The sequence below is a fragment of the Nannobrachium achirus genome (assembly GCF_963921795.1).
Source record: "Nannobrachium achirus genome assembly, chromosome: 24".
Taxonomy (NCBI): Eukaryota; Metazoa; Chordata; class Actinopteri; order Myctophiformes; family Myctophidae; genus Nannobrachium; species Nannobrachium achirus.
This window is the reverse complement of record NC_137831.1, coordinates 41,684,325-41,700,670: the sequence shown is the minus strand read 5'-3', so window position 1 is coordinate 41,700,670 and position 16,346 is coordinate 41,684,325. Positions and strand designations below refer to the sequence as shown.

At 43.2% G+C, this 16,346-nt stretch overlaps 1 protein-coding gene across 1 annotated transcript in view; it reads right to left on the bottom strand.

Moving 5' to 3' along the window:
- LOC308280014 (carboxy-terminal domain RNA polymerase II polypeptide A small phosphatase 1-like) overlaps nt 1-16,118 on the bottom strand; it is a 31,231-nt gene extending 15,113 nt beyond the window's left edge. Inside the window, exon 1 of the mRNA XM_080720268.1 lies at nt 15,756-16,118. Within this exon, the coding sequence (XP_080576394.1) occupies nt 15,756-15,828 (73 nt within the window). The 5' untranslated portion in view covers nt 15,829-16,118. The remainder of the gene's footprint in view (nt 1-15,755) is intronic.
- Nucleotides 16,119-16,346: the final 228 nt, after the last annotated feature.

The window sequence follows — 16,346 nt, the reverse complement described above, 5'->3', positions numbered from 1 at the left end:
CTGGGAGGAGATGAGGAGGGACGGACAGGCGTTAGTCAAGTTTCATTTGTGGATGAAATGATTAATCAAATGATTAATATAAAGTTTGGACAGAAGATGTAATGTGATGTAACCCAGTAGTTCTCAAACATTTCATGCGCCCAAAATAATCATATTTGAACCCCACCCTGATGAGCACTAAGAGGTGAGGCATTACATTTTGTTTAACACAGTTCTATTGTGAAAACAGATTATCTATATGCTCAAAAGCATGCTCACATGCTCACAACTTCTGCCTCTAATATTTGACAATTTGACCAAAATTTAATTTGTCATTTTAGAGGTATTAAAAAGTCCTTCGATTGTCACATTAGAAATGTGCAGACAGATACCCTCTATACGCTTAAACTTTATGTTTGGTTTGTTTAGTGAGAAAGCAATGTTAACATTAAGCTAAACATCTGGGGTGATTTGGGGACCCCTCTGGGGGTCCCGACCCACAGGTTGAGAGCCACTGATGTGACCGATACAGTGTATACGTGTCCACGTATCCGTGTATCTCTGAAGGTCACGCCTGACGCTGTGGTTCCCCTGACACATCACTGTGACATCAGAGGTGATATCACATGTGACATCACCTAGGTAAAAGTCCATACAAGTTATTCCCAGAATCCCTTTTATGCCCATACTGTATATGAAGAATTGAAGATCCTTGATGTCATCGATATACATCACTGGCCAGATGGCCAAGACATGGCCCATATCTGTGTGGCTGGTTCAGATAGAGATCTCCATGTATGGGCATAAAAGAGATTGTATGTGATGTCATGGGAACCACTCTAACAGAATCCCTTTTATGCCCATATATGGAGAAGAAAATGGTCAACCAAATGGTCAACCAATGTTCAATAGAAACCAATCAATCCATAACCTTGTACACTACAATTATGTATTCCTATGTGCAATGCAAATACATAATGCCCATTCCTACCGCGTAGAGGCCCGAACCCCTAGTTCAGGGCCATTTGCGGCCCGTGGTAGGGTTCTGTCCGGCCCCCACCAACCCCAGTCAAAAAAAATTATAATAATAATAATTACCCCAAAAAATATTTTCGGGGAGTAGTGAAAGTTAAAGATATGGTGAGTGCGATATGAAACATAAGCTTACCATAATCACAGCAATCCTTAATCATTTTCAATCATATTCAAGGGCTTTTGGGGAAATGAGACAGACGGCACAGCAGAGGGAATGTTTGTGTGTGTCTGTCTCCAGCTGGCAGCTGATGCCAATAAGTAGTTGATGACCCCTCGTTATAAATCAAAGGACGGCAATTATGTCTCTGCACTGTTCAACTAGCTGCTGTTTAACTCATACTTCTCAAGCAGACTGGTTAATTGGTTCTTAACTTATTTTGTTTCAACTTTAAGGAGTGCATTTATCATAATAATTATAATAATGGTGGTATAAGAGCAGCAACAAGTCTCACTAGTACAGTGTTTCTCAACCTTTTTTCTGCCAGGGCACTCTTTTCCTGTTTTAGTTGTTATAAAGTTTGTTGATTATTAAACTAATTGAGGAACCCTGCCCTAGTTTATTGTGAATCTCTATAACAATCACATCTACCCCTTGGAGCACAATTCAATGCAATGTTAGTTAGCAATTGATTCCCGGCCGCAGGCTCAGTCAGGTCGCAGTTACTATCAAAACCTCCACCGGCTGTCAGTCTGTCTGTCCGTCCGTCCGTCCGTCCGTCAGTCAGTCAGTCTGTCTGTCTGTCTGTCCGTCACGTCACACTTTTGCCCTACTCATAACTCCACCACTGTTGCCCCCATCCATGCCAAACTTTGCACACACACTCATTGGCTGCCAAACCATAACCTCATTTCTCACATGGCCCTCTTCTAGCACCACCATCGGGCCGATTCTTGCAAAACACATTTTTGGACACTGCTCCTACACATTTTGCCCTAAAATCATGCAAAGCGGTACACAGTCTACAGTCAAGTCAAAGTCATCAACATGGATCTGTCTCATTTAGTGCCACCATCAGGCCGATTTTTACATGCGACCTGACGGTCGCTTATCGATTACCGGATTAAGGAGTCTTACTGGTTGTATAGAAGTGATAATTAGGGGCGGGAGGAGCTCAGGACGAAGAGCGGACGCTTGGGAACCGGAGGATCACGGGCTCCCGCGGAGTGTCCTTGAGCAAGACACTGAACCCCTAATTGCTCCCAATGAGCTGGTTGATGCATTGCATAGTTGACACTAAAGGTTGCCCACCTGCCCCTGGCAGGTAAATAAAAACATTCGGTCGGGTGGAGTTTGCTTTCAGGTTGCCCAGCCATACCTGTACGGGGAAGTGGATCTGAGACCCTAGTGTCAACCCCTGGGTTTCCTCTGCTGTCTGCATATGAATGCAGGCATGTGCACACATAGACGTCAAAGGGGGCTTGAGCCCCTGCCCTTTTACCCGTCTGTAAAAAGCGCCCTCTCCAGACTATGAATGCAGTTTTCACTTTGGTGAAAGAAATTAAAATGCCCAATTTCCATGCCATTCACGAGAATTGCCTGGTCCAAACTCTACTGAACTTGAATGCAGCATCATGTTGAAAGAATTGCCCTCTCTGCATGTGTAGAAATCCATGACGTACGTCACATCTCCAGTATTCACTATATGCTTAGTTCAGAGTGGTATCAGGTACCAGAAAATAGCTGACCTCCAAGCTCACAACGGTGAGCTTGGAGGTCGGCTATTTTCAGTACCACATTTTCACCAAAAGGTCCTTTCCTTTTAGGAACGTCAGCCCCTGCCTCTCTAACATTCTCTGCACGTACCTGTATGAATGTGGGTGTGTGAGTGAGTGACTGTAATGCACATTGTAAAGCGCCTTGGATAAAACTATATAAATGTTATCATTTACCATTTAATTTATTATGTACAATCATGTACAATAAAGCCAACAGCACAACATGTGCCTCACAGAAGAGTTCTTGCATAACCATAACACTGATGTCAGTGACAAGACATTCTACTCCAGTCCACCAATGAATGTTTCCAACACTTGGGAGTGCTGCCAAGGCAGCTGTGAGGAGCTGTCCTGGCCTGGGTAAACTAACCACGGTTCAACAGTAACACCTTTGCCGTTTCTTACCTGACGTGACATAGACGTTTGCGTGTTGAACGAGTAAAACCTCTTAAAGAGGCGGTGCCATAGTTTTGTACTTTTTCTAGTTTTCATGTGTCTAGGAGGTTGACAGTACTTCATTAGACCCCCTGGTGTGGTTGTTATGAGCAATACATAATTATGTATTGCCTTTCTATTTGGGTTTTAGCTGGAGGATGCCACCTTGTGGGGTCAAACGTGCCGGTCCAAAAACACAGATACTTATTACATCACAGAATCAACCCCTCCCCTAATTACCATTCACCCAACATACGTGGGTGTGGCTAACTTCAGCTGGGTCACCACCCACCATGACAACCACGCATACCAATGAACTGGTGGGTGTGGCCACATAAAAACATAATTTTAACTCTTTCTGTACACTTTTTGGGAAAAAATCTTCCTCCTAGTATAATCATAATAGCTGATAATCATGTTTTAGAGGGGGAAAAAATCATGGCACCCGCACTTTAAAAGTAGGCATCATAATTTCAGAACCACATGCGTGTCGAAAATGAGCAGCCTAATTTTTGGAGATGTGTAATCGTGCAACAACAGCAATAAGTATGTCATAGACCTGTCTGGAGCCACCAGCCACTTTTCACATGACAACAAGGACTTCCAATAGAAGAGCGCGGCACTTGTGGAGGAAGAAGACCTTCATTTCTTTCCAACCAATAAATTACAAACACCATAATTACCCACTTTTGAAAAGAATTGTCCTAGGGCTAGGAGATGATGAGGCCACTAACAAGAAAACACCTGCTTGCAATGTTCTGTACAGTAATGTGGATGAAGGGTCAAAACAAATTACGATTCACATTTCACAGCGTGCTCAATCACGTCTCACATTTTACACTCAAGGTATTTTACAGACGCCCTTACCTGGAACAACCGAATGAGCAAAAATAGAGATGATAAGAAATAAACTGTGTATTGATTTAGAGCAGGGGTCTTCAACAGGGGGTCCTCAGAGTTACTACAGGGGGGGCCACCAAATGCTTGTTTGATAGGATTTTTAAATTAACAACTTGAACCCTCACATCCCTATTCTGACTTTAGCCAAAAATAGCAGATCTACAAGCTAGTGTTGTAGTACTCGAGTCAATGACTCGTCTCGAGTCAGGACTCGAGTCCAAATTTTCACTGACTCGGTCTCGTCTCGGTCTCGCCCTTAATTTGACTTGGACTCGTCTCGGTCTCGGTCTAATTTGACTTGGACCCCCACCGAGTCCACTCGAGTCAAGTCACTACAATGCAATGGAATAAATGTTATATCCATATGAGGAGCGCATTCACGTTAACATTGAGAGAGCTGCCTTGTTAAGTAACGGAGCATTCTGACGCGCATCTGATAGGCACACAGTAGTAGCACACACGCAGGCACACACACGTAGAGCCCCCCGCTCAGCACAGCAGCAAGCATCTAATCTTCCCAGAAGTTATTTTTTTCGCCAAACAGACAACAGCACAACAGTTCACTTTCCTCTTACCTGCAGGATATCCTTGTGTCCCCAAATAAATAAGTCCTAACTGCTTCCAAACACAAGCCTTTGTGATCATGTGTAGTTTAATCCACCTGCACAGCTGGATTAAGAATTTACGTCTTTTTGTATTTCCAGGTGTAGTCTATTACTCGTTAAGCAAGCCTCGTCCGAAAGTTTTAAAATGCACTGATCAACAGAGAGAAGTGTAACCCCCCGGCTCCACCGGGCGGGTCGAGCGTCGCGTCAACGTCAACGTTGGGAACACTCCCGTTTTAATCAATGAAGGGTGCTCCACTGCCGACGTCAACGTCCGCGTCGGACGCTCCCTTGACGGCGTCCAAACTCAAAAATCGCCCCGGTTCAATTTTTTGACGGTGTCCACAACGTCCAGTCATGTATAAAATATGAATAAATGCATTGTATATTTAAATGTAGGCTACATACGTGCTTTTCTGCTGTTGGCTATCCATTCACGTCATTCACAAGGGTGACTAGATGTCCCAGAAATCCTAGCATATTTTTTTATGTAATTACAGCGGTCTTCTTTGATAAAATTATACAACATAGGCTTTAATCATGACAAAACAAAGTGGTCCGTGGTGCATTGCTGCTCTCTGCTGTGAACATAGTGTGCTCTATACGTTCACATTCAGGTCACAAATAGTTTTATTCCTGTTTGAAAGTGATTTTCATGTAGTTTTGGAAATGGGCTATATTGGCCATAGAATGAATACACAGCCGCTGCGCTGCGGTGGAGCCGGTCGGACGTCAATGTGACGGCGTCAATGAAGCCGCCACGACGCAGAGCAACGCGACGCCGCCGGTGGAGCCCTGGTGTAACATTGTAAGTCCCTGGAGAGGTTAAAACGAATCAAAACAACTTGAAGCAGTGACATGGGGTATTGTTTTGCCTTGTATTTACTTGAAAGGCATCAGACTAATGACATAGGGTAGCCTACATTTCTCACCTTAAACAATGAAATGCAGACAGGCACGTACTGCTATGTGTTTGAATGGGAAAACCTTATTTATTTATTTTAGCTTTTAGTCAAAATAAAATATTAAGATAAGAGTTTGTTTGAAAAACGTTTTGCTAAAATCATGCATGCTCTATTTCAATGCAACTATAACAGCAATGTTTAAAAATGTTATAGATTACAGTAGTAGACAGGGCTCCAGGGTGCGACCTATTAACTCGCATATGCGACTTAATTTCATAAAGTGCGAGTTAAAATGTAACCAGGTCGTGCTGGTGCGAGTTGGAAAAAAAGAGGGGACAAAAAGAAAATCCTCAATCGAAGATCGCCTGACGCCTCTCTCTCTCTCTCTCTCGCTCCGTCTCTCTCTCTCCCTGGCTGCCTGCCTGCAGAGGCTATGCTCGGCCCCTCCCCTTCTCTTTCTCTTTCACTCACATACAGTACACACACACTTTATCGTTGGTCCGGTGGTGGTGGCTGGTGGGTCACACAGACAGACAGACAGACAGACAGACAGACAGACAGACAGACAGACAGACAGACAGACAGACTCTCTCTCTCTCTCGCTCACATTGGATAGATATCACATATATACTAACCTTTCTTTGTATAACCGTGCTTTTTTCTGTTGTCATCTCGTTACGTTAAAACAGCTGTGTGACTCGTTAAGTTCCTCAGTGCCCAAAATGCGCTTCTCACTTCATAGCCAATTAGCTCAAATGAACGGCAGCTGTAAACTTTTCTGCCTTTGGTGTCTCGTGTGCGTGTGTGGGGTGTGTGTGTGTGTGTGTGTGTGTGTGTGTGTGTGTGTGTGTGTGTGTGTGTGTGTGTGTGTGTGTGTCCAAGTGAACGTTTTCTGTTGATATCAAGCAGCTTACTTCCCAGTATCTCACTCTAAAACCATAAGGACAATTTTATTTTTCCATCCTGCATGAAAGCAGGCCTATTGCATTTAGTCTACGTTGTGCAAGTTTAAAGTCATAGTTCTATATTGCGTTTGTTAGCCGAGATATTCGTAAATCTTTCTTGAATTAATGTCTTTAGTTTGCAAATATTAACTTGAAGCAAAAATCCATAAAAACTAGGCTACAGCTTTTTTTTTACTTATCATGAGACATATTGTTATCGGGGTATTCAACAACATTATATCAAATATCAAAGGCTTTCCTAATATCACACAGCCTTAGTGCTGACCTATTTTTACTGCTGCTCATGCAGAGAAACCTAAAGTTCAGATTAAAATATTTAGCAAATATCAAGTTAGGGTCATTGTCAATCTTTACATCAAGGCAAATTGAAATGGCTTATGGTATGGAAATGAACACAACTGTCATCAGTATAATAAGGCTATGTATTAATACCACGCTAATACGCTATACAAAGAAAAATGTGGTGCTACCTAATTTCTGATTGTGCTACTTAATTAAAACGTAGGTGGCACCAGTGCTACCTGTGAAAAAGTTAGTCTGGAGCCCTGGTAGTAGACATAATTATTTTTGAATAATATTATTTTTGTTATCACTTGGCCTTTTGGTGCATGCTGTTCTCTGCCTGGGAGAAAATGTAATTGTAGCAACTCAAATGTCTAGATCTTAGACAGAATATTGGTAGGGCCTATGGGAAAAAAACTCCCTCAAACCTAAATCACAGCATTGACAGCAACCAAAGGTAATTTGGGGAGACCTATTGATTTAATTTGAAGACAAGCCATTAATTTGAAAGGTATTGGTAGGAAACACCAGACAAAATATATATATTGTTTTCTGCAGCCTACCTATCAAAAAGAAAAAAAGAAAACTGGACTCGGCTCGGTCTCGCCTACCATTGGTCTCGGACTCGACTCGGTCTCGCCTACCATTGGTCTCGGACTCGACTCGGACTCGCCTCCCATTGGTCTCGGACTCGACTCGGACTCGACCCCCTCCCAGGGGCTCTTGACTCGGACTCGACTCGGACTCGAACCCCATATGACTTGGACTTGACTTGGACTCGCTTTAGGTGGACTCGACTACAACACTACTACAAGCTCTCAACGCCTCACAGCGCGAGGCGTTGAGAGCTCGTAGATCAGCTATTTTCGGCAAATAGGTTTGGTGTAGAGCGGACAGAGTACAGAGCGAAAGGTCAAGTTTACTAAGTATCGACGATTTAAGTCTGGGAAAAAAAGAATCCAACATAGACAGATGACAGTGCTGTCTAACAAGTCTATCAATCAATCTATGAAATCGATGAAAATCTCCATCAAACATTTATATGTAGAGCTTGATCTCTCTAGTCAGCTAAGGGGTCCTTGGCCTGAAAACGTTGAAGACCCCTGATTTAGAGAAAACAATACACAGGTCTCTCCGACGTCAGGTTTCTCATTTTTCTGTGTTAGTATGGACCCCCTCCCTCCACCACGACCCCCTTCGTTCTCTTACACCCCAGAAGCCATCTCTTTCCCTGTCCTGCTCTGGACGTGACCGCGTTACAAACACACAAAACCTCTGTTGTCCGGGTCTCTGTCTCTCGCCCCCTCTCTTCTTTTCACTACCTCTCCCCTACTCCCGTCCTACTCTATTTGTGGACACAAGCCCATCTGACCCCCGCGGCCGGCTTCTGCCATGGGCACACACACACAGGAAGAGGAAACAGAAGGGTATCACACACCTCACGAGGAACAAATGGTAAGGTCACAAATGCTTAATTCCCAGGCAGTCCAAAAGTGCAAGGCCAAATGCAGGCAAGGTTTCTGTAGTATACCTGGTTTCTGGTACCCCTTCGACCTTCGTCTAATCCTATGCTGTGTCTTACAAAGCTTTACTGACTGACAATAAAATCTTTTCCCTTGGACAGTTCTCTTACCCTTAATCACTCTTTCGTTGCCCTATTCACTCTTTGGTAGAGATGCTCCGATTGCGATTTTTGGGGCCGATCCCGATCACCGATCAACTGGAATCAGTATGTGCCGATACCGATATTCCCGATCAAAAATCTATACATTCTTCTATTTATTTTGTTACTGTAGCAGCATTTATATATTTAATGATTTTTCTTACAATTTGGCATGGATAGGGGAAAAGTGACGGACACACTGAAAGACAGCCGGGGGAGGTTTTGATAGTAACTGCAACCTGACGGTCGCAATTAATGTTATAGTATCATTCAAATCTTTTTGTTTTGCTAATTATTTGGGGGCCCACTTGCAATACCCTCACGGCCCACAGGTTGAGAATCACCGTTTTAAGACTACATTGATTATAATCAATAATGAGCCTGTGCTTCCCAGTGCCCTCCCTAAAACAAACTCATTCCAGCACCATTATATTTGATGAGGGAACCAATCTTCAATCTGCAGTTTATTGCTGGGGGCTAGTTAACACTTTGAGTGCCAGCCCCCCCTGGCCCCCGTCCCTTACCAGTGCCACCATTAGGTCCCATTCATTCTGCCCCGATTCCAGGGAATATATTGAAAATGATCCGATATTCACATCGGAACAAAAATGGGAGGTTTGGTAAAAGAGGATTTTTTTTTTTACCAAAAGAATTTTGGAGTGATTTCGGTGAGCGGTTTTGGAGATAGGTGCTCGAGAGTGCGCACTGCGCAAACCAGTCAATAACCTCAGAAATCTAGATTCTGAGATATTTGAGTTCAAAGAAAAAAAACTTTAGGAAGCCATAGCGACAAATTGGTAAATGGTAACGGAACACAAGTACCCTTGACAGAAAGAATAGCATGCCTACTTTATTTTCTGCAAAAAAAGTGAAAAAAATATTGTACCATCGTCTAGTTTCAAGGGGGCAAAGTGAAAAAGTATGAAATGACTCAGAAGGTGGAAATTGCCTTACATTTTGATAGAACTATGCACTGTGAATTCACTGTGTTTTTACCTGGTCTAGAAGGTCAGGAAGACAAAAAGTCAGAAAAGCGATGTCAACCTTTTATTTTATGGCAACATCGAACCCTAACCCTGGTGAGTACCTCACACATCCAGCATGAACATATTTATGTTCAACAATATTTACAAATATTTCCAAAAGAAAAATCACAAATATGACTTCACAAAAATAAAATATAACTGGATAAAAGTAAAATAAAATAAATGTGCAGCAAGTAAAGAATAAATAAAATAATATAAAAGTCAAAAAAAGGCATTCAACAAGCCAACATTCAGGAGTCAAAGGCACCACAAATCAAGGTCAAAGATGGTACTGTTCACCGTGTGTGTGTGTGTGTGTGTGTGTGTGTGTGTGTGTGTGTGTGTGTGTGTGTGTGTGTGTGTGTGTGTGTGTGTGTGTGTGTGTGTGCGTGTGTGTGTACCTCAGGTGCCTCAAAATGGCCTGGTACCTGTTCCTTGCCATTGTTCTGGGAAAGTACGGCATGGCAATGTTTTTTTGACCACTGCATGGCAATCTCCGGCTTGTGAACGATAGCTGTGAGGAAGAGAAGTCCCAGAAAGTTCTTCAGCTCCCCTAGAGTGACATTGGTCCAGGCAGCGAACCTACAGTGTGTATGACCTATGCCTGACTCCTCCGCTCTCGCTATCTCCGCCATCATACTGTCCTCTGCGTTGTCATTGGTCTGGTTGCAGATCGGGCTCCCATCCTTCCTCCATCCAGTCAGACTCCACGGGCCCTGTATATGATAGAAATAAATACAAAATACTAAATGAACGTGCTTCTGTATAATTTGTATGTTCTTTAGCAAAGGCTGTCGCACAAAAGTAGTGAAAACAGCAGATCTACAAGCGAGGCGTTGTGTGCTTGTAGATCGGCTGTTTTCACTAGTCTAAATAATTTCAAATGTATATATGTATATATACGTGGCCACTGAATTCTATAGGCTCTGCTTTGATACAAATTTGATACAGATTTGAGATCGATTTGATAGATTATTATGTCACACACACACACACACACACACACACACACACACACACACACACACACACACACACACACACACACACACACACACACACACACACACACACACACACACACACACACACACACACACACACACACACACACTGATTGTATTACTAAACTATCTATCTAGGTATACACACACAATAAAAAACTAAACTATAAAGAAATGTATTCTTACTGGAAGAAGTTGGAGGAACTTCATACACCTACTACAAACCATGGATTGACATCTAGACCTACTGCACATACAGTATGAAACAGAGCTGATACCTTTATGTACTAGTATGAGGAAAATAATGCTGCTATTTGTACCCTGTATATATATAAAATGACAATGCGACATAGCTCTGTTTGAACAATGCTGTACCCCCTCCAACTGTATATTTTCAACTGTTTTTTTTATTGTATGTGTGATACTTGCTTTGGCAATGTAAACGTATGTTTTCTCATGCCAATAACGCTCCTTTGAATTGAATTGTATATTACCAAATGCACCCTACGTGGAAAAAAAACAATAGCAGGTCAGGCTTATTGACATCGGTTATTGATTGATTGAAGAATGTATTACAAGCTTGCATTAGAGTAGACCTACAGATTCATGGCTCATTTCCACAGGAACACACTTTATGCATATCATACAGTGGTGTGTTCTAGACTTTTTTTGAGGGCATACGATCAGCTACTATTCGTTTGGCCAGGGCAGACGCTATAGTACATAATCCCTATCAAATACGCTACTTTGAAAGGTTCACGAGGGCAGACGCCGTTCATATTTTATTGTTCCTCCATCACGGAGGTATAGAGGCCGGCGCCTGGCGGCGCCGTGCCTGCGAGGGTGTCCCAAGTCGGGCGAGGTGTGGAGGGTAGTCCCCGGTGAGTCCCCAGAACACAGCACTGATCTCATATAACATTGAAAGACAGACAGACGTATAGAACATATTGAAACGTAAAACGCATTGCTTTATAATGCTTACCCGGTTCGCTGATCGCAGCACACCTCAGCAGTGCTTCCTTCAGGGCAGGGGGAGACAGAGCACCGCAGCGACCGGGTCGTCCTCCTTGGCTAAGTCCACGCACGGCCTCATTTGGGTGTATTAGCGCCCGCTGCAACTCCGCTCTCCGGGGCCATACCTATCGGTGCAGCCGGTGGGCGCCGTAAGATGATACACTGCTCCAAACAGCCTGCCTCCGGTCCGGATCACCGCCGTAGCTCCTCCGTCCACTGTGGATGGCTGGCGACGTTCCTTGGCTACCCCGACACAGCAGCAAAAACACAGAATTCTCTTCAAATCGCCGGCATCAGCGTTCAACGGCATCACCGTTCATCCTCACGCGTCGCCTCAGTCAAGTCCCAAACGCAGCCGCGCAGCAACAAACGAAAGTCCAACTGGTGCTTCGGGTTTTGATTATGGTCGGTGGCGGCGCTGGCTGCGGGCTTGGTGTCCACGGCCACGGGGCATGGTTCGGCTGCCTGCTTGGTCTCCATGTGCGGCCATGACTTGCTCTCTGATCAGCGGAGCAACGGTCCGGTAACTGGGACGGCGTTTTCTTTTTCTTTTTATACAAAATGGACGCCCCCAACCTACAAAGAAACTAGCCCTTCCCTTCCCCCACTCCTCCTAGGTAAAACCTCTACCTTCCGATCTCTCTCTCTATCTCTCTAAATAATACTACATCTAATGATTTTATAACTAATTCTAGCTCATTCTCTCAATATATCTCTCTCTCCCTCTGATTGCTGTGTGTCCGGACGGTAAAAGTCACTGAAATCTTTGAGACCCTTGTTTCTGGGGGGAACCGGCCAATCAGCATGCTTGAATTTGGTCACATAAGCGTGTGATGTCATGCAGGGGCGTCAATTGGGTATGGCAGGGGTATGCAGCTGCCATACCTTGACAGGGGGAAATAATAAAAATGTACTTTTCATCGTGCCTGTTGCTAAGGTATGGCAACATGACTGGTGTCTTCACCAGACACCAGTCATGTTGCCATACCTTAGCTTGTTCTGAACTGACGCCACTGAATTGTCATGCATGACGACCGTCCCATCGTCCAAAAGGGCTGTATCTTGGTTACCGCATAGATCCAACACTGTACTACTGTAATATGAAAAAAAAGCATCTGGCGTCATATGACGCCAATATTATTTTCTGGCATCATTGCCAAGTGCGTGTCTGACGTCATATGACGCCCTGGCACTCAAAGTGTTAACCTTTATGAAATGTTTTTTTTTTTTTTTTTTTTTTTTCCTCATTTCAAATACCCTGATCTGTGCACCTGGCCCTGTCTATTAATATTCTGAATTTGATGATGAGCCAAGCATTAACCTCGAACCATGATACATTCTTCTGTGTTTGACAACAAAACACTGAATGATGTTGTATAAATTATACAGAGACTCATACGCTTGGTGCAAAATGCAACTTCTGGGAGCTGCACCCTTGTCACATAATTATTAATTTGATAATTCACTGTGTTCGCCCACCATTCTAAAGATACTATGTTAATAGGAGGGCAATACATAGCACGCAGTTTGCAAGCATGGTGAATGAACTCCAAGACTTAATTATGCCAATTTAAGACTATCCAGCACCTTGATTAATTCACAGCCACAGCATCATTAGTGGTATACTGTACAGCATCCAACCATCCATCCATCTTCAACCGCTTATCCGGAATCGGGTCGCTGGGGTAACAGTTCCAACTGAGACCTCCAGATTTCACCCTATCTCTAAGGGAGATAACAGCCACCCGTCTGAGGGAACCCATTTCGTCCGCTTGCACCCGCAACCTTATACTTTCGGTCATCACCCACACTATGGGGGAGAATGTGCGGGGACCCCAGGAGTCCTTGGTGGGGGTTCCAGGGGGTCTCCAGCTAAATGACGTATAGGGGAGGACCCTTTAGGCCTTTCACATTTGTACTCTCAGAGTTCAATGAACACAACTGATTGCGACAGTCAGGTCGCAGTTACTATCAAAACCTCCACCGGCTGTGTGTCTGTCAGTTAGTCAGTCTGTCAGTCAGTCAGTCCGTCACGTCAGGTCACACGTTTTCCCTACTCTGCCAAATTCATGCCAAACGTTGCACACACACTCCTTGGCTGCCAAACAACAACCTCCAGCCCTAATATCTCACACCCTCTTCTAGCACCACCATCAAGCCCGATTTTTGTAAAACACATTTTTGGACACTGCTCCAACAGATTTTGGCCTAAAATCACGGACAGTGGTACACAGTATATCTAAAGTCATCAACATGGATCTGTCCCATTTCCAATATTCCCTCCTGATTGGCTACGATTGCCTTCTAAAGTTTGTGTATGCGACGTGACGGTCGCTTATCTCCCGATTAGGGAGTCTTACTGGTACCACTTCAGTTGTCTGTAGCCAACATGGCGCCAAGTTATCAATTAGGATAGAAGAGGAATATGAAATAACGTCTAAATGTTTTATCAGTGGAGTACAGTAGCTCATATAGGTCCTTATAAGCACGTGTGGCTTACACTACAAAGAAAGCAAAGCAACCTTGAACTGGTGAGGCGGCCTCTTTGAAACCAGATGTGAAAAACCACACTTTCTTTTGCTGAGTGTAAACACGCTCTCAGTGAGGCAGCAAAAGAGTGTGTGTTTTGACTGGGTAAACAAATGCACAACAATGTGCGGGCTGGGGAACACGGTTACAGTACATTACGCAACAGATTAGGCTACCGTAAGGCCCAATTAGAGCCAAGCTATTCAACCACCACACACCTACTTTTCTCCTAACCTCAATATAAAACACAGACACTAAATAGATACCCCAACACCACACACACACACACACACACACACACACACACACACACACACACACACACACACACACACACACACACACACACACACACACACACACACACACACACACACACACACACACACACACACACACACACACTTATAGTCACAAGGCCTAGTTCTGCGTGAACAAAGTTTCCCTCAAATGTCAACATCCAGAAGCTTAAAATCCAAGAGAATGCAACAGCAGAGAGGTTTAAACATACAGCAGACATAAGATGATGATGATGACATTATGGCAATTACGATGATGACAATAATCTAATCATATAATGATACAGACAGTCAGTGACGTTCAGAGATGACGAATGGCAGTAGCAGCCCGAATTTCCAGTTCTCTAGTCTAAAGCAGTGGTTCTCAAAGTGGATTCCAGGGACTCTGTGAATTCCTTTAGGCCAAATTGACCCATACAAGTCTGTAACTCTGACAGTGTACAAATGAAACCAAATGAACCCGTCAGGGTTCATTTAGTTCCATGTGTACACTGTCAGAGTTAAGGGGAGACCTTGAAATTTGAAAGTTTTAGAAACACTGCTTGCTCTAAAGGTATACACTCCATGCATGCATTTGACTCCTATAGACTAATATACTTGCAGTGACCTGCTAATTAATGTGAAGCAAGGTGTTCATCTGGAAGTGTGTCAAATGTTCATTGTCTTCTCAGACTTGTAACAAGGAGAACAGCAATATCAATAATAACAACAACAACAACAACAACAACAGTGGTGTAAAGTGACTAAGTAAATGTGCTCAAGTACTGTGATCAAGTACTGTACTTAAGGACACTTTTGAGATATTTTTACTTTACTGGAGTGTTTTCCAATAGTCAGTACTTTTACTTCTACTCCACTACATGATCATCAAAACCCAACTATTGTACTTTTACTCCATTGCAATTATTTGTGAGCTTGTAGATCTACCATTTTCAAAAGATTTGTATACATTTTAAAACCTGAAATGGGACACTCTGCCTAATGAGTACTTTGACTTTTGGTAAAAGTACTGACTATATTGGAAACACTCCAGTAAAGTAAAGGTACATTTTGATTGCCAATAAGTTTGTACTTTTACTCAAGAATTTCTTTATTTATTTCGGACAACAGTATTTCTATATGGCTGTATTGATACTTTGAGTAAAAAATTTTAGTACTTTTTCTACCACTGAAAGATATGTTCATATAGCCTAGGCCTATTTGATATTTTCAATGTGTGGTTATATTCTTTTACAAGAATACAGATCATAATAATAGCCCTCGATAGGGTGAGTTGTAAAGTTGTTGAGATGACTTCAGTTCAAGTTGTAAAAGGTGTTGTTGACATGCATGGCGTGCAGGACACTATGACGTGAAAATGAGCTCAAACTTTTTTTTTTTTTTAAATGCACTCACTTACCTCTCTGTCTGGGGGATTTCTTTGCCTCTTCATCGCGACTAACTTGAGTTATTATCGAGGACGGATTGTCCATCACATCCAGATTTGGTCCAGAATATCAACGTTGTGATCTACTCTTTAAAAGTAAAACTCTGCAGCTTTACTTGTCGCGATATCAAAGATTGTTCGCACAGTACAGACACAGTGCATTAAACCTACACATACCACAACAACATTTAGAAACAAGTGGAACTACCCGGTAATAAACGATACGTCGACTCGTCCAACGCGTCCATTTAAGTCATAACCGTGTGGTTATGGTCTATTTTTTTGTCTGAAGGCTGGAGGTTAGAAAACATTTAGCAAAAGAGTTGACAACTTTGATTCAACATGGAGTTTCCACTCTCCCCTCTAAAGTTTCAGGAGGTAGCTCCACATCCCATGGCCCGGGGGGATGGCCGCGCCGTGATTGGCTACTTTAGTTCACAGTTTCCCCAGTATCTTTATGGGTCCAGAGGCGTCAATTGGGTATGGCAAGCTATAACCTCGCCTACCAGTCTTTCTGGCAAGCTATGGCAGGGGGGGGGAATAATAAAATGTACTTTTCATCAT